This window comes from Paralichthys olivaceus, chromosome 9, assembly GCF_024713975.1.
Source record: "Paralichthys olivaceus isolate ysfri-2021 chromosome 9, ASM2471397v2, whole genome shotgun sequence".
NCBI classification, from domain to species: Eukaryota; Metazoa; Chordata; class Actinopteri; order Pleuronectiformes; family Paralichthyidae; genus Paralichthys; species Paralichthys olivaceus.
In genome coordinates, this window is record NC_091101.1 from 15,608,691 (window position 1) to 15,627,952 (window position 19,262).

Sequence of the window (19,262 nt, forward strand, 5' to 3'; positions counted from 1 at the left end):
CAAAATAAAAAAAACCCACATTATTTTCACCAAACTCTAGAGAAGAAAGTTATTTTGCACATTCCTTTATTTTCTCCACCACAGGCATCATCATGATGACAGGGTTATCTGTGCCTGGTCGACCACACAGCAACTTTTACAACAACAAACCCTGTCAGGTGGGGATTCAGATCCTAGCAGTCTGAAGGGTGAGGGTGAAATTCATTATTTTCAGATGTGCTTTTCACACATTAAGCTTGTGTCCTGATTTCTGACTCCCCCTTGTCATTTGTTGTATAATCTATGATGATGAGTCTCTCCCTCTCTCTCTCCTCATTCCTTAATATTCTTTCAAGACATTTCACCCCCTCTGAGTGGGTTGCAGTGCACTCGGCAGCCTGACATGTCTGTTTCACATGTAAGACTTCCTATAGCCCTGTAGTTGAGCAGACAAAGAGAGCTACAGATCAAAATGGCTGCCCTGCATCACCAACACAAATTCTGCACAGGGATGGAGGAGACTGTGCTGGCTACCACGTGCCGCTTCCCCTCCCCCACTGCCTCTCTCTCTATCCAATTCTCCATCACGTTACATCTCTCCCTCGTTCTACATCTCCCCAGCATCAGGGACAGTCCCTTCTTCAGGTCTACCCCATTTTAATGCTCTCAATAAACAGTATTGTGTGACCCTTTGTATTTAATTTGTTGATTTGCATCAACTGCATTTGTTATAGTTTGCCTGCATCCATCCCTGTTCATTTTCTCTGAGTGCAGCTTTATGCCAATGGGCTGCACTACGTCACGAAGGGAACTAGGTCACTGAAGTAGTGCACTGCATGGTTGTGTGTCTCTATGTGAGAGCATCTGTGGCAAAGCTTTAGCAGGGATGATGCCAAGACTTTTTCTCTTTCATTGTAGCTTTTGTATTGTTCTCTGACACCTCTGCAGCCCATCACACAATGCTCTCTGGCAGGACACTATAAAGGGATCTAAACAGGAAAATAATCACATGTTTGAATGTGAGATATTCAATATTATTCCCAGCACAAGTATAAATTAATCTTTATGAATATCAAAGAATCAAAGTCACTGAGAAATGAAGCAAAACATATCAACATGAGGTGTTGGAAAGGCGTAAAACTAAATCTGACACAACGCCACACAAAAAGATTGGAAGTGGGAGTAATTGGAAATTGATTGTTGCATTGAATACAAAGAAAAATGAAAGAAAGGAGACAGAACCAGAGTTATAGATTTTAGTGCTATTGCCTGTTTTCATTGTGGTCTGATGCAGCAACAGGAAATAAAGAGGGAAAAGTTAAAAGTGTTGATGAGACATATCATATGCTGAATTATCATTATAGAAACAAAGATTTTAATGAATGTGCTGATCTCACCTCTGTGAGAATATTCTCTGACTCAGTTTTGTTTCTTGGCACTGTCCTGGTAGCACTGTGGTCAACACTCAGAGTGCACTGACTGAAGGGTCGAGGGTAGTTCATATCGCTTTTCCGGGAGTCAGTAGTTCCATACACCTCATAGCTAAAGGCCTGCTTGAGGGTACCTGTGCCTCCTACGTCTGCGTAAAGGGGCGGGTAATAAGGAATGACAGGAAGATTCCCATGGGATTTGTAAATCAGGCGTTCGCGTCTCCACCTGTAGATTTTCACTGATATAATAACCACTACACATGTGATGAAGAGGAAGGAAACTACAGCCAGAGCCAACACTAAGTAAAAAGTCAGGTTGTCGTTGTACTCCTTGTCGTGCGTAAAGTCAGTGAACTCCGACAGCACCTCAGGGAAGCTGTCCGCCACCGCCACGTTAACAACGACTGTAGCTGAACGAGAGGGCTGCCCGTTGTCCTCCACTATAACAGTCAGTCTTTGTTTCACTGCGTCTTTATCAGTGACTTGGCGGATAGTTCTTATTTCTCCATTCTGTGAGCCCACTTCAAACAGCGCCCTGTCTGTGGCTTTCTGCAGTTTATAAGAGAGCCAGGCATTCTGTCCAGAGTCCACATCCACAGCCACCACTTTAGTGACCAGATAGCCCACATCTGCTGAACGAGGCACCATCTCAGCCACCAGAGAGCCACCAGTCTGGACTGGGTACAGAACCTGAGGGGGGTTGTCGTTCTGGTCCTGGATCAGTATTTTCACAGTCACGTTACTACTGAGTGGAGGAGAGCCTCCATCCTGAGCTTTGACTTGGATACGGAAATCTTTCGTTTGCTCATAGTCGAAGGAACGCACAGCAAGTATCTCTCCACTCTCTGCATTCACTGAAAAATAAGCCGAGGCTGACATCCCATTCAGTTGGCTATCCTCAAGGAAATAGGAAATGCGCGCATTGTTCCCAGAGTCCTGGTCACTGGCTTTGACAGAGAGGAGTGACATGCCAGGTGAATTATTTTCAGGGATGAAAGCGTTCAGAACTGGTTGTGGGAATATTGGGGCGTGGTCGTTTATATCTGATATCCTTAAATGAATGGTCTTGTTTGTTGAATGAGGCGGTGAACCCTCATCCATTGCAGTTATTGTTATATTATATGCAGGCACAGTTTCACGGTCCAAATCATCATCAGACACTAAACTATAAAAATTTGACGTCGTTGACTTGATTTTAAAAGGTAAATCTGAGCTAATGAAACACTTAACTTGACCATTTTTACCTGAGTCTAGATCTTTTATATTGAGCATAGCTATAACAGTATCTGGAGCCGAATCCTCTGGGATGGAATTGGAAAGAGAAATTATGCTGATGACAGGGGCATTGTCATTGACGTCAGTCACTTCAATAAGAACCTTACTTGTGTCTGTCAACCCCCCTTTATCTGTAGCTCCAACATCAATTTCAAAATGTTTGACTTTCTCGTAATTTAACTCTCCTCCTACAGTTATTTCCCCAGTATGAGAATCCATATTAAATTTAGATGACGTGATGTCACTATTTTGAGAGAACGAATATACCAGCTCTCCGTTTGTTCCCTTATCAGCATCCGTGGCACTTACTTTTAAAATGACAGTACCCCTTGATGCATTTTCAGGAACCGTCACTCTGTAAAGAGACTGGCTGAACACAGGTGCATTGTCATTTGCATCCATGACAATGACTTTAATTTTGACAGACCCTGATTTAGGTGGATCACCGCCATCATATGCTGTTAGTGTTAGTTTGTGCTCTTCTTGATTTTCTCTATCTAACACGGTCTGGAGAACCATTTCAGCATATTTAGTTCCGTCAGGTCGAGACAGCATGTTTAATTTGAAATGATCTGTAGGACTCAGTTTATACGTTTGGAGAGAATTCAACCCAACGTCCTGGTCTCTGGCGCTGTCAAGAGAAAAACGGGCTCCCTTTACAGCTAATTCACTAATTTCAAAGTTCATTTCCCGCTTGGGAAAAACCGGAGCGTTATCATTAATGTCAAGAATCTCCACATCGACGCGGTGCAGCTCCATAGGATTATCCAGTATGACTTGAAAATGCAGAGAGCAAGGAGACACTAGCCCGCACCGCTCCTCTCTATCTATCCTCTTGTTAACAATAAGAGTCCCTTTGTCCAAATTAAGACCGATGTACTCACTGCCGTCCTCCGTAAATATCCTCGCCCGCCCAGATTTCAGCCGTTTAACATCCAAGCCCAAGTCCTGGACGATATTCCCAACAATGGAGGCCGTCGCCATTTCCTCTGGTATAGAATAGCGGACGTGCCCGACGGTTACTTTTGCAACACAAACGCAGAAAAACAACAGCTTCCGTGTAAATGAAAAACCTTCCCCCATGATGGTTTTGACAATTCAAAATTCAAATTGATTTAAACAACACCACCGCGATAGAAATGTTTAGCTGTGAGCCTGTAGTCGTGCGTCGTCTTTATACATCCACTAGAAATCGAAACAGAGCAGAGGAGACAGGAATGCGCTATAAAGAGGGAGAGAATTTTCCCACACTGATCAACAGCGGCACGTAGGGACGTAAAGAGATATTGCAGGATCATTACAACCACAATTTAATGTCTGTCCTCTTGAATTAAGAGCACAGGCAGAGAGAAAAGACAGTAAGGTAGACAGACAAGACAGACATGACACACAGACAGAAAGATGGACAGTTAAACAGATTGATGATAATTGATGTCTCTGACACATTGTCTCGTATCCCTCTCCAAGGTGCTGAAAATAACTGACATCATTTCATTGAACTTTACCTGATTCCCCTCACTTCATTTTATCAAACATACTGAGCTCTAATTACGTTCTTCAAGCTATACAGTAGCCCACTGAAGCTGTTCTAATGTTCCCCAGTCATAAATGACTTTAAAGCGGCTTCAAAATTAACAAAATGTAAATATAGCAGTGATTGTAAATGGTGAGTTCAAAAGTTTCGAACGTAAAGCTATGAAATGGCACATGCAGTGTGACACCTTTCTAACCTCTAGAGGAGAGTCTGGTTCATCCAGGATGCTCTTTTCACTCTGTATCCTCTGCATCGTCCCTGTAGAACTGGGGTCCATGATCAGCACGTTCTGACTACCAGCTCTGCCAAACTTACAGTCACTCTTTCTGGAGTCAGTCGTCCTGCATACCTCGTAATTGTACACGTGTTGGAGAGTCCCTGTCCCCAAAGTGTCTGAGTAACGTGGTGGATAATATGGAATCACAGGCAGATTGGAGTGATACAGGACGCGAGACTGTCTCCACCTGTAGATTTTCACTGAGATAATAACCACTACACACGTGATGAAGAGGAAGGAAACTACAGCCAGAGCCAACACTAAGTAAAAAGTCAGGTTGTCGTTGTACTCCTTGTCGTGCGTAAAGTCAGTGAATTCCGACAGCACTTCAGGGAAGCTGTCCGCCACCGCCACGTTAACAACGACTGTAGCTGAACGAGAGGGCTGCCCGTTGTCCTCCACTATAACAGTCAGTCTTTGTTTCACTGCGTCTTTATCAGTGACTTGGCGGATAGTTCTTATTTCTCCATTCTGTGAGCCCACTTCAAACAGCGCCCTGTCTGTGGCTTTCTGCAGTTTATAGGAGAGCCAGGCATTCTGTCCAGAGTCCACATCCACAGCCACCACTTTAGTGACCAGATAGCCCACATCTGCTGAACGAGGCACCATCTCAGCCACCAGAGAGCCACCAGTCTGAACTGGGTACAGAACCTGAGGGGGGTTGTCGTTCTGGTCCTGGATCAGTATTTTCACAGTCACGTTACTACTGAGTGGAGGAGAGCCTCCATCCTGAGCTTTGACTCGGAAGTGGAAATGTTTGATCTGCTCGTAGTCAAAAGAGCGCACTGCATGGATGACTCCACTATCAGCACTAACGGACACATATGAGGAGACTGGCACTCCGTTAACAGAGGAGTCCTCCAGTATGTAAGAAACACGGGCATTCTGGTTCCAGTCAGCGTCTCTGGCTTTCACTGTGAATATAGAGAGACCTGGTGTGTTGTTCTCTACAATGTAAGCCTCATATGAGCTCCTCTCAAAGACAGGCACGTTATCATTCACGTCAGAGATCTGTAAGGTGAGAGTGACGCCGCTGGAGAGGGAGGGCACTCCTTCATCAGAGCAGGTCACTGTGATATTATACTCTGAGGATCTCTCTCGGTCTAATTCACTGTCTGACATTAAACTATAGAAATCATTGGTTGTTGACTTAATAACAAAAGGAATATCATTATTGATCGTACACTGGACTTTACCATTATCACCCGAGTCTGAGTCCTGAATATTTATCATCGTCACAACAGTACCGGGTTTGGCATCTTCTGATATCACGTTTGATTTAGATATAATTTGAATATCGGGTCTATTGTCATTCACGTCAGTGACGTCAATCATCACTTTACATGAATCAACCAGTCCTCCATCATCACTGGCTCGAACGTTTATCTGAAATGTTCGAGCCTTTTCATAATCAACATTTCCTTTCAGTCGAATTTCACCACTTTCATCATTTACTTGAAATAACCCACGGGCTTGATCTGATATACTTGAAATAGAATACGTTATTCTACCATTACTTCCATGATCTGCATCTGTTGCAGTAACTGTAACAACAGCTGTACCGACTGGAGAATTTTCTTTTATCGAGGCTTTATAAATTGGCTGTGTAAAGACTGGAGCGTTATCATTAACGTCTAAAACAGTGATGAGAATCTGCATTGTTCCTGTCATCTGCGGATCCCCTCCATCCACCGCCGTCAGAACCAAAGACAAGTGCTCATGCTTCTCTCTGTCGAGAGGTTTCTCTAAAACCATTTCAACATTTTTCGTTCCATCTGCTTGATCGTGGAGTTTAATAACGAAATTATCCCTCGGCTCGAGTCTATATGTTTGCAGACCATTTGAACCAACATCAGGATCAACGGCACGGTCTAATATGAATTTAGCACCGCTGACAGCGGATTCACTAATTTTAAATCTGACGTCGTTCTTTTCAAATGATGGAGGGTTGTCATTAACATCTGTGATTTCGATAGTTACACTGTAAAATTCCATCGGATTCTCTAATATAATCTGAAAATGCAAAGCGCAAGGCGTCGTTTGACCACACAGCGCCTCTCTGTCTATCCTATTTTTGATTAGGAGGACTCCTCTTTCGTTATTCAGCTCAATATATTTGTCACTGTCTCGAGTAAATATGCGAGCTTTGCCGAATTTAAGTCTTTTAATATCCAACCCGAAATCTTTTGCCATATTTCCAACGAGAGAGCCTTTGGGCATTTCCTCAGGAATGGAATAGCTGACCTGCCCAAGCGCCGAGCTGAGAGAGAGGACCGACAAAAACAGCAGTACTTGCCCTCTCATTGTTCTGTGCGACGTTATTCCAGTGTGAACCATCGACGCCTTTTGACGTTTGTTGTCCCAAATTTAGACGAAAACACAACTATTGAAGTATAATCCGGGCATGAAAAGGAATTCGACGTCCTGTATCTCCGGTTAATTCCAGACGGTGCGCTGAGCGTCTGTCTTTCTCTCGCTCTAAAATAAAGACTTGATGGGAGGTACAAAGAGTCTGCGGTAAATCTGATACAAACTGGCCAACAGCGACTCGGCGAGGTTATCAATACCAATTGCAACTGAAATGTACAAAAAGAAAGAAAGGACATACATTAAAATAAATAAATAAAAATTTTCCTGTGAGTGGACGAGGATGTCTGATACAACAGCTAACTAACCAATAAAATGGCACCTAATGAAGACATGTGAGGTGTAAATTCTTGATTTGTAACAGATTCAGTTAATCAGAGTAGCAATTTACAAAAAAACTACCTGAAAAACAAACGCAGTTTTAATGAGCTCGTGTCGCTCTCCAGGGTGCTGAAAATAAGACATCAGCGTGCTTCTTCAACTGATTCACAATTTCCCTTTCTTGACATATATTACTTGTTGTACTGAAGCTTCAGTGTAGGCCCCCGCTATAAATCACTTTGAACAACAATGTATGACAGATAAAAAGAGGAGAGTGAATTAAAATGGCGAATTTGATGTAGGAACATATAGCTAAGAAATTCAAACCTCTAGAGGAGAGTCTGGTTCATCCAGGATGCTCTTTTCACTCTGTATCCGCTGCATCGTCCCTGTAGAACTGGGGTCCATGATCAGCACGTTCTGACTACCAGCTCTGCCGAACTTACAGTCACTCTTTCTGGAGTCAGTCGTCCTGCACACCTCGTAGTTGTACACGTGTTGGAGAGTCCCTGTCCCCAAAGTGTCTGAGTAACGTGGTGGATAATATGGAATCACAGGGAGATTGGAGTGATACAGGACACGAGACTGTCTCCACCTGTAAATTTTCACTGAGATAATAACCACTACACACGTGATGAACAGGAAGGAAACTACAGCCAGAGCCAACACTAAGTAAAAAGTCAGGTTGTCGTTGTACTCCTTGTCGTGCGTAAAGTCAGTGAACTCCGACAGCACTTCAGGGAAGCTGTCCGCCACCGCCACGTTAACAACGACTGTAGCTGAACGAGAGGGCTGCCCGTTGTCCTCCACTATAACAGTCAGTCTCTGTTTCACTGCGTCTTTATCAGTGACTTGGCGGATAGTTCTTATTTCTCCATTCTGTGAGCCCACTTCAAACAGCGCCCTGTCTGTGGCTTTCTGTAGTTTATAGGAGAGCCAGGCATTCTGTCCAGAGTCCACATCCACAGCCACCACTTTAGTGACCAGATAGCCCACATCTGCTGAACGAGGCACCATCTCAGCCACCAGAGAGCCACCAGTCTGGACTGGGTACAGAACCTGAGGGGGGTTGTCGTTCTGGTCCTGGATCAATATTTTCACAGTCACGTTACTACTGAGTGGAGGAGAACCTCCATCCTGAGCTTTGACTCGGAAGTGAAAGTCTTTGATCTGCTCGTAGTCAAAAGAGCGCACTGCATGGATGACTCCGCTATCAGCACTAACGGACACATATGAGGAGACTGGCACTCCGTTAACAGAGGAGTCCTCCAGTATGTAAGAAACACGGGCATTCTGGTTCCAGTCAGCGTCTCTGGCTTTCACTGTGAATATAGAGAGACCTGGTGTGTTGTTCTCTACAATGTAAGCCTCATATGAGCTCCTCTCAAAGACAGGCGCGTTGTCATTCACGTCAGAGATCTGTAAGGTGAGAGTGACGCTGCTGGAGAGGGAGGGCACTCCCTCATCAGAGCAGGTCACTGTGATGTTATACTCAGAAGATCTTTCTCGGTCTAATTCACTGTCTGTCACTAAACTGTAAAATTTATCGGATGTTGACTTTAACATGAAGTGGTTATTATCATTTATGGCGCAATGTACTTTTCCATTTTCAGCAGAGTCTACATCTTCCACATTAATCACCGTAACAACAGTGTTAGGTTTTGCGTCTTCTGAAATCACATTTGATTTTGACATGATATGAATATCAGGGCTGTTATCATTCATATCTAACACATCGACTATCAGTTTGCAGGACCCAGTTAGTCCACCATCATCACTAGCGCGAATATTAACCTGGAAACTTCTAGACTTTTCAAAGTCAATTTTTCCAATCAAGGTGACCTCGCCACTCTCCTTATTTATTTCAAACATCCCACGAGCATGATCTAGCATACCTGCAATTGAAAATGTTATTTTTCCATTCGATCCATGATCTGCGTCGGTTGCTGTTACTCTCACTACCACTGTTCCTATTGCCGCATTTTCCTGTATAGAGGCTTTATAAACAGACTGTGTGAAAACAGGCGCATTGTCATTAGCGTCTAAAACAGTGATGTGAATCTGCATTGTCCCTGACATCTGCGGCTCGCCACCATCCACCGCCGTCAGAACCAGAGAAACGTGTTCATTTTTCTCTCTGTCCAGCGGTGCATTCAAAACCATCTCAACGTTTTTACCGCCGTCTCCTTGATTGTTAATTTTAAGAGAAAATGTATCTGTTGGTTTCAAGACATACGTTTTTAACCCATTTTCGCCAACATCAGCGTCAGTCGCCCTGTCTAAATTAAACGTAGTGCCAATAAGCGCAGACTCGCTGATATTAAATTGAACATCGTTTGTAATGAAAGTCGGGGGGTTGTCGTTTATATCCATGATTTCAACTGTGACACTGAAGAATTCAATTGGATTTTCCAATAAAATCTGAAAATGCAGTGCGCAGGGCGTCGTTTGTCCACAGAGCGCCTCTCTGTCTATTCTCTCTTTTATCAGCAGTCTTCCTCTTTCTCTGTTCAGCTCGACGTACGCTGTGCTGTCTCTCGTAAAAACGCGTGCCTTTCCGGTCTGTAGTCTTTTGACATCTAAACCTAAATCCTGAGCTATGTTCCCGACGAAAGAGCCTTTAGGCATCTCCTCTGGAATGGAGTAGCTGACCTGCCCGAGCACTGCGCTTAAGTAGAAGACCGAGAGAAACAACGGTACTTGCCGCTTCATTGTTATGTCCGTCGCCGTCTTCGCAAGAAATCCTTATGTAAACCAGTTAGTCCTCCTTTACAAGTATTAACCCAAAATCTGCAGTGAAAAACAAGGTCTTAAAAATCCACTCAGCGAAGAAATAAACAGTCGTTCATTATGTCCATGTTTTATCCGTTCTAACCCCGAGTGTGCTTCATCGTATGTCCTCGTTCTTGCTCCAAGCTTAGATATACAGAGATCATGGGAGGTACCACTATTTATCTGCTGTAAGACTGGAAGACACTGGTGAACAGCGTCGCTCCGAGTTCGAAGTCAAAATTACACAAGAGATGTGCATACTAACCATATATGATATGTGATGGTTACAGAAATTAGTGTGGTAAGATCCCCCAAAAAATCGTCTTGATTGCAAACAAGATGCTGGGTGTTGATATTATATAGACTTGTTTTGCTGAAAACAGAGACAGTGTAAGCGAGAGGAATTGTATTTCAAAACAAAATTATTTTTAAAATGATAACATTTTTAAAAAATATCTTGTACAACAGTGAACATTAAAATTAATATTTTTAATTGACAAAATATCTTCTAACACGTCTACGAAGGAGAGTGGTTCAGATCACTAACACTATCTCTGTCCATGGTGCTGATTCAGGTTTATTACTATTGACGCATATTAATAACTTCATACATTGCTGCAATATATATGCAAACGATTAAGAGCTAAATGAACCGCAAATAACCAACCTCAAGAGGAGAGTCTGGTTCATCCAGGATGCTCTTTTCACTCTGTATCCGCTGCATCGTCCCTGTAGAACTGGGGTCCATTATCAGCACGTTCTGACTACCAGCTCTGCCGAACTTACAGTCACTCTTTCTGGAGTCAGTCGTCCTGCACACCTCGTAATTGTACACGTGTTGGAGAGTCCCTGTCCCCAAAGTGTCTGAGTAACGTGGTGGATAATATGGAATCACAGGGAGATTGGAGTGATACAGGACGCGAGACTGTCTCCACCTGTAGATTTTCACTGAGATAATAACCACTACACACGTGATGAAGAGGAAGGAAACTACAGCCAGAGCCAACACTAAGTAAAAAGTCAGGTTGTCGTTGTACTCCTTGTCGTGCGTAAAGTCAGTGAACTCCGACAGCACTTCAGGGAAGCTGTCCGCCACCGCCACGTTAACAACGACTGTAGCTGAACGAGAGGGCTGCCCGTTGTCCTCCACTATAACAGTCAGTCTCTGTTTCACTGCGTCTTTATCAGTGACTTGGCGGATAGTTCTTATTTCTCCATTCTGTGAGCCCACTTCAAACAGCGCCCTGTCTGTGGCTTTCTGCAGTTTATAGGAGAGCCAGGCATTCTGTCCAGAGTCCACATCCACAGCCACCACTTTAGTGACCAGATAGCCCATATCTGCTGAACGAGGCACCATCTCAGCCACCAGAGAGCCACCAGTCTGGACTGGGTACAGAACCTGAGGGGGGTTGTCGTTCTGGTCCTGGATCAGTATTTTCACAGTCACGTTACTACTGAGTGGAGGAGAGCCTCCATCCTGAGCTTTGACGCGGAAGTGGAAATCTTTGATCTGCTCGTAGTCAAAAGAGCGCACTGCATGGATGACTCCACTATCAGCACTAACGGACACATATGAGGAGACTGGCACTCCGTTAACAGAGGAGTCCTCCAGTATGTAAGAAACACGGGCATTCTGGTTCCAGTCAGCATCTCTGGCTTTCAATGTGAATATAGAGAGACCTGGTGTGTTGTTCTCTACAATGTAAGCCTCATATGAGCTCCTCTCAAAGACAGGCGCGTTGTCATTCACGTCAGAGATCTGTAAGGTGAGAGTGACGCTGCTGGAGAGGGAGGGCACTCCCTCATCAGAGCAGGTCACTGTGATATTATACTCTGATGCTGTCTCTCGGTCCAAATCACCGTCTGTCACTAAACTATAGAAATTATTTGAAGTCGATTTCAGTAAAAACGGAATATTATCATTTATAAAACACTGAACTTTACCATTTTCACCCGAGTCGGGGTCCTGGATATTAATCATTGTGACGACTGTGTTGGGGTCTGCACTCTCTGATATAACAGTTGATTTAGACATGATTTTAATCGTTGGTTGATTGTCGTTAATATCAACTACATCGACAGTCACTTTACAAGAATCTGTCAGCCCTCCATTATCTCTTGCACGTACACTGATCTGAAAATGTCTTTTCTTTTCATAATCCAAACGTCCGATCAATCTGACTTCCCCGCTGTCCTCATTTACTTCAAACATATGTCTGACGTCATCCAATGTGTTTGTGATCGAATAAATTATTTTACCATTCAAACCATGATCAGCATCTGAAGCACTAACAGTGGTCACGATCGTGCCCTTTGCAGAATTTTCAGCCACCGTTCCTTTGTAAATCTTCTGTGTAAAAACGGGAGCATTGTCGTTGGCATCTAACACAGTGATAGAAATCTGCATTGTTCCCGACATCTGCGGCTCTCCTCCATCTACAGCCGTCAACACCAAAGATATTAACTCGTTTTTCTCTCTGTCCAGTGGTTTTTGTAAAACCATTTCAACATTTTTTGTACCATCCGCTTGACTGTGCAGCTTCAATAAAAAATTATCAGTTGGCTTAAGCACGTAACTTTGAAGACTATTTGAGCCAACATCCGAATCCACTGCTCTTTCTAAGTCAAATTTTGCCCCAACTACTGCAGACTCGCTAATAACGAATTTAATTTCGTTTTTTTCAAAGGTCGGTGCATTATCGTTAATATCTGTTATTTCTACAGTGACACTGTAAAATTCCATAGGGTTCTCTAACACGATCTGGAAATGCACAGCACACGGCGTCGTATCGCCGCACAACGCCTCTCTGTCTATTCTCTCTTTGATAAGGAGGACTCCTCTGTCATTGTTCAGCTCGATGTATTCTCTGCTATCACCAGAATAAACATGAGCGTTACCCAACTTCAGCCGTTTAACATCCAAACCTAAATCCTGGGCTATATTTCCGACCAAAGAGCCCTTCGACATTTCCTCCGGAATAGAGTAAGTGACCTGTGAGATGACTGACCTCAGACAGAGCATCGAAATAAAATACAGTACTTGCCGTAACATTGTTTGAAATTTCATCGGCAGTAAGAAACAGAGACTTCGTGTAATCCTTTGGAAAGATTGTATAGTCACTCGAAGCAAAATATGAAACAAAACAGTCCTCAGGATGTGCGAAAAATAAAAACAGTCCTGTCGCGAGATAAATCGGCCACTCTGGAGGAGACAATGCGGTCTGCGCCTTCCCTTCCTCTCGAATATATCGACATGAAGAGGCGGTGCTGCTGTAAATATAGCATAACTGCAACAGACTAGCCGACAGCGGCCCACTGAGTTCAGAAAGCAAAACTGCACGGAGAGAGGAGTGATGGGAGAGGTGAGAAAGTGAAGACAGACGAATTATGAAAGCTGGGATTGAGCTGTTACACTATCAGGCTTAAAAGTATAAATATTCATAACTAAATTCATCTTAAAGTGTGAAGACAAACATTAGTCATTTTCTGTCGTATTAAATAACACAGATGCATATTGTGTACATGCTGCTCTCCAAGGTGCTGAAAATGCAAAGACCAGAAAAAAATGATAAAAAATAATAAGGAAAAGTGATGTGACACCTTTCTAACCTCTAGAGGAGAGTCTGGTTCATCCAGGATGTTCCTTTCACTCTGTATCCGCTGCATCGTCCCTGTAGAACTGGGGTCCATGATCAGCACGTTCTGACTACCAGCTCTGCCGAACTTACAGTCACTCTTTCTGGAGTCAGTCGTCCTGCACACCTCGTAATTGTACACGTGTTGGAGAGTCCCTGTCCCCAAAGTATCTGAGTAACGTGGTGGATAATATGGAATCACAGGGAGATTGGAGTGATACAGGACACGAGACTGTCTCCACCTGTAGATTTTCACTGAGATAATAACCACTACACACGTGATGAACAGGAAGGAAACTACAGCCAGAGCCAACACTAAGTAAAAAGTCAGGTTGTCGTTGTACTCCTTGTCGTGCGTAAAGTCAGTGAACTCCGACAGCACTTCGGGGAAGCTGTCCGCCACCGCCACGTTAACAACGACTGTAGCTGAACGAGAGGGCTGCCCGTTGTCCTCCACTATAACAGTCAGTCTTTGTTTCACTGCGTCTTTATCAGTGACTTGGCGGATAGTTCTTATTTCTCCATTCTGTGAGCCCACTTCAAACAGCGCCCTGTCTGTGGCTTTCTGCAGTTTATAGGAGAGCCAGGCATTCTGTCCAGAGTCCACATCCACAGCCACCACTTTAGTGACCAGATAGCCCACATCTGCTGAACGAGGCACCATCTCAGCCACCAGAGAGCCACCAGTCTGGACTGGGTACAGAACCTGAGGGGGGTTGTCGTTCTGGTCCTGGATCAGTATTTTCACAGTCACGTTACTACTGAGTGGAGGAGAACCTCCATCCTGAGCTTTGACTCGGAAGTGAAAGTCTTTGATCTGCTCGTAGTCAAAAGAGCGCACTGCATGGATGACTCCACTATCAGCACTAACGGACACATATGAGGAGACTGGCACTCCGTTAACAGAGGAGTCCTCCAGTATGTAAGAAACACGGGCATTCTGGTTCCAGTCAGCGTCTCTGGCTTTCACTGTGAATATAGAGAGACCTGGTGTGTTGTTCTCTACAATGTAAGCCTCATATGAGCTCCTCTCAAAGACAGGCGCGTTGTCATTCACGTCAGAGATCTGTAAGGTGAGGGTGACGCTGCTGGAGAGGGAGGGCACTCCCTCATCAGAGCAGCTCACTGTGATGTTATACTCTGATGCGGTCTCTCGGTCTAATTCACTGTCTGTCACAATACTGTATAAATTACTGGATGTAGCTGTGAGAGCAAATGGTATATTTCTGTTAATCACACAACGGACCTTCCCGTTTTCTTCAGAATCAGGATCATTTACGCTCATTACAGCTACCACGGTGTGGGAACGTGAATCTTCTTCAACTGAGTTTGATGATGAAATCATATTTATAACAGGACTATTGTCATTAATATCACCCACATCAATGCTCACTTTGCTTGAATCAGACAGTCCCCCTCGGTCAACTGCCTCAATATCTATTTCATAATTTCTGGCTTTTTCGAAATCAATCGGCCCATTTAAAATAAGCTGACCATCTTGGGTGATGTGGAATAAATCTATGGAACCTATCACGCCATTACTGATTATGTAGCTAACCTCTCCATTCGAGCCTTTGTCCGCATCGGAGGCACTCACTTTGGTGATGATGGTTCCTTTCAGAGAATTTTCTTTCACACTTGCTTTGTATAGTGTCTGTGTAAACACAGGGGCATTGTCATTCGCGTCTAACACAGTTATATGAATCTGCATAGTGCCAGACTTCTGCGGCTCTCCTCCATCTACAGCCGTCAGCAATAACGAGGCAAACTCCTTTTTCTCTCTATCCAGAGGTTTCTGTAAAATCAGTTCAACCTTTTTAACACCGTTCGACTGACCGTGTAACTTAAGTATAAAATTATCATTGGGCTTCAGTGTGTAGGTCTGAAGACCATTCCTTCCGATATCAAGGTCTATTGCTTTTTCTAACATGAATTTAGAGCCGATGACTGCCGACTCGCTGATTTCAATGTTCTTCTCGTCCTTTTGGAAAACTGGAGCATTGTCGTTAATGTCTGTGATTTCGACAGTAATCGGGAATATTTCTATGGGGTTCTCTAAGGCAATCTGAAAATGTAAAGCACAAGGCGTTGTCTGGCCACACAGAGCTTCGCGGTCTATTCTCTCTTTGATGACGAGGAGTCCTTTTTCCTTGTTTAGCTGAATGTACTCTGCACTGTCCCCTGTGTGAATACGAGCTCTACGCGCTTGCAGTCGTTTAACATCCACACCTAAATCTTGAGCTATGTTACCGACCAAGGAGCCTTTGGCCATTTCCTCCGGGATAGAGTAGCTGACCTGGCCGAGCACAGAGCTGAGACAGAGGACCGAGAAAAACAACAGTACTTGCCGTCTCATTGTTCTTTCAGAAACCTCCGTCGAATTAAAATAACGTGTTGTCCTGCCTTTGGATATCAACGTTACTGATGCAAATCAAACCCACAGGAAGGTGAGTTTAATCAACAACTGAGAGAAAAATTATTCCAGTTTGATATATTCCGCGCATTCGGTTTCATCCTCCGTCGACTGTGCGTTTATGTGTCGGAGTCCGTCTCCCTTGTGAGAGAACGGAGGTTGTCCTTGTATAATTATGGTTATAAACGCTGAGAGGCTGGTCAACAGCGGCCCACTGAGTTCACAACTCGAAACTACACGAATAATGAGGAAAACATACTGTTACCTCTGTTGTTAAATATGTGTTCGCCGAAAAAAACAACAACCATCAATGACTACTGGGAAAGATTATCTGTAAATTAAATAGGTGATAAACAGCAAATTTTGCAATATAACTATTTGTTTCAAGTGTGAGGAAAAGAGAGGCATGAAGTAAAGCACTAACATTACGAGAAAGAGAGAGAGATAAAGAGACAGATATACAGAAAGAGAGAGAGAGAGACAGAGGGGGAAAAAAACAGAGGATGTTTTTTCGCTGTCCATGGTACTGAAAGTGTATGCCTCGTAAATTACGTATTTTAAAAAAAACAAAATAACAAAAAAAAAAACATTATTTTTTAGCAATAGGTATTTAGGTCTAACCTCTACAGGAGAGTCTGGTTCATCCAGGATGTTCCTTTCACTCTGTATCCGCTGCATCGTCCCTGTAGAACTGGGGTCCATGATCAGCACGTTCTGACTACCAGCTCTGCCGAACTTACAGTCACTCTTTCTGGAGTCAGTCGTCCTGCACACCTCGTAATTGTACACGTGTTGGAGAGTCCCTGTCCCCAAAGTGTCTGAGTAACGTGGTGGATAATATGGAATCACAGGGAGATTGGAGTGATACAGGACGCGAGACTGTCTCCACCTGTAGATTTTCACTGAGATAATAACCACTACACACGTGATGAAGAGGAAGGAAACTACAGCCAGAGCCAACACTAAGTAAAAAGTCAGGTTGTCGTTGTACTCCTTGTCGTGCGTAAAGTCAGTGAACTCCGACAGCACTTCAGGGAAGCTGTCCGCCACCGCCACGTTAACAACGACTGTAGCTGAACGAGAGGGCTGCCCGTTGTCCTCCACTATAACAGTCAGTCTTTGTTTCACTGCGTCTTTATCAGTGACTTGGCGGATAGTTCTTATTTCTCCATTCTGTGAGCCCACTTCAAACAGCGCCCTGTCTGTGGCTTTCTGCAGTTTATAGGAGAGCCAGGCATTCTGTCCAGAGTCCACATCCACAGCCACCACTTTAGTGACCAGATAGCCCACATCTGCTGAACGAGGCACCATCTCAGCCACCAGAGAGCCACCAGTCTGGACTGGGTACAGAACCTGAGGGGGGTTGTCGTTCTGGTCCTGGATCAGTATTTTCACAGTCACGTTATTACTGAGTGGAGGAGAGCCTCCATCCTGAGCTTTGACGCGGAAGTGGAAATCTTTGATCTGCTCGTAGTCAAAAGAGCGCACTGCATGGATGACTCCACTATCAGCACTAACGGACACATATGAGGAGACTGGCACTCCGTTAACAGAGGAGTCCTCCAGTATGTAAGAAACACGGGCATTCTGGTTCCAGTCAGCGTCTCTGGCTTTCACTGTGAATATAGAGAGACCTGGTGTGTTGTTCTCTACAATGTAAGCCTCATATGAGCTCCTCTCAAAGACAGGCGCGTTGTCATTCACGTCAGAGATCTGTAAGGTGAGAGTGACGCTGCTGGAGAGGGAGGGCACTCCCTCATCAGAGCAGCTCACTGTGATGTTATACTCTGATGCTGTCTCTCGGTCTAATTCACTGTCTGTCACTAAGCTATAGAAATTATTTTCAGTCGACCTTAATAAGAATGGAATATTTTCATTGATTGTACATTTAACTTTTCCATTCTCACCGTCGTCTAAGTCCTGGATGTTAATTATGGTCACAACAGTGTCACTTTTAATATCTTCAGATATCACATTTGTTTTAGACATTACATCTATCAGTGGGTTATTATCATTTACATCTAAAATGTCGACCATTACTTTACATGTGTCTGTTAGTCCTCCCTCGTCACTCGCACGTAAATTGATTTGATAATTACGTGATTTTTCGTAGTCTATATTTCCAATCAATCTAACCTCACCAGTATTTTCATTTACTTCAAATAAATCTCTGACATTATCTAACGTGTTTCTGATCGAATACGTTATTCTTCCATTTGATCCGTGGTCGGCATCTGATGCACTGACTGTAGTCACAACTGTGCCTTTTGGTGAATTTTCTGCAACGGTAGCTTTGTATATGGGCTTTGTGAAAACTGGTGCGTTATCATTGACATCTAACACCGTGATGAGAATCTGCATTGTTCCAGACCTCCGAGGCTCTCCTCCATCCACGGCCGTCAACACTAGAGACAGATGCTCGTTCTTCTCTCTGTCAAGAGGTTGTTTCAAAATCATCTCCACATTCCTGGAGCCGTCTGCTTGATTGTGTAGTTTGAGAGCAAAATTATCAGTCGGTTCCAAGCGATAGGTTTGGAGATCATTTATTCCAACATCTAAGTCCACCGCCCCTTCCAAATCAAACTTCGATCCGATAACTGCAGACTCGCTTATTTTAAATTTAATATCACCCTTCTCAAAGGCAGGAGGATTATCATTTATATCTACGATCTCAACAATGATCCTGTAAAATTCAATGGGTTTGTCTAATATAATCTGGAAATGCAGAGCACAAGGCATCGTCTGTCCGCAGAGCGTTTCTCTGTCTATTTGTTCTTTGATTAGGAGGACTCCTCTGGCTTTATTCAGCTCTATGTATTCTCTGCTATCGCCGAAGTACACACGAGCATTACGTGATTTCAGTCTCTCGACATTTAAACCCAAATCGTCGGCAACATTCCCGACAACAGAGCCCACAGACAGTTCTTCGTTAACGGAGTAGGTGACCTGGCCGAGCACGGGACCGACAAAAAGGAGCGAGACGAAAAACAGTACTTGCCGTTTCATTGTTCTCCTCGATATTATATCAAAGACAGAAATGCACGTTTAAATGTCGAAGAAAATGAGCAACACGATATATTCCAGCAACAAGAACAAAATCAGGGTATATTCCTCAGCAAAGAAAAAGAGAATAGTCCAAGCGAGATGGGTGTTTTAATCTCGACTCTAACACTGCCGTGTGCTACATCTAATACCCTCCTCTCCTCGTTTGCGTCTAAAGATGGGGAGGCACGTATGATAATATACTCTACCCGAGCAA

The 19,262-nt window shown here is 43.9% G+C and overlaps 1 protein-coding gene across 39 annotated transcripts in view; it reads right to left on the minus strand.

Annotated features, from left to right (window-relative positions):
* Positions 1–19,262, minus strand: part of LOC109648067 (protocadherin gamma-A11-like) — a 225,240-nt gene that overhangs the window by 46,601 nt on the left and 159,377 nt on the right. Inside the window, exon 1 of one of the 39 annotated variants that reach the window (XM_069531632.1) lies at positions 16,625–19,009. The exons of 28 other annotated variants lie outside the window; for them this stretch is intronic. In XM_069531632.1, coding sequence (XP_069387733.1) covers positions 16,625–19,009 — 2,385 coding nt within the window. Of the gene's footprint in view, positions 1–1,376; positions 4,347–4,414; positions 7,427–7,510; positions 10,212–10,622; positions 13,430–13,564; positions 16,157–16,624; positions 19,010–19,262 lie in introns of those variants that run through there. 10 more of the 39 variants (XM_069531633.1, XM_069531651.1, XM_069531618.1 and 7 more) reach the window with 10 other exon arrangements.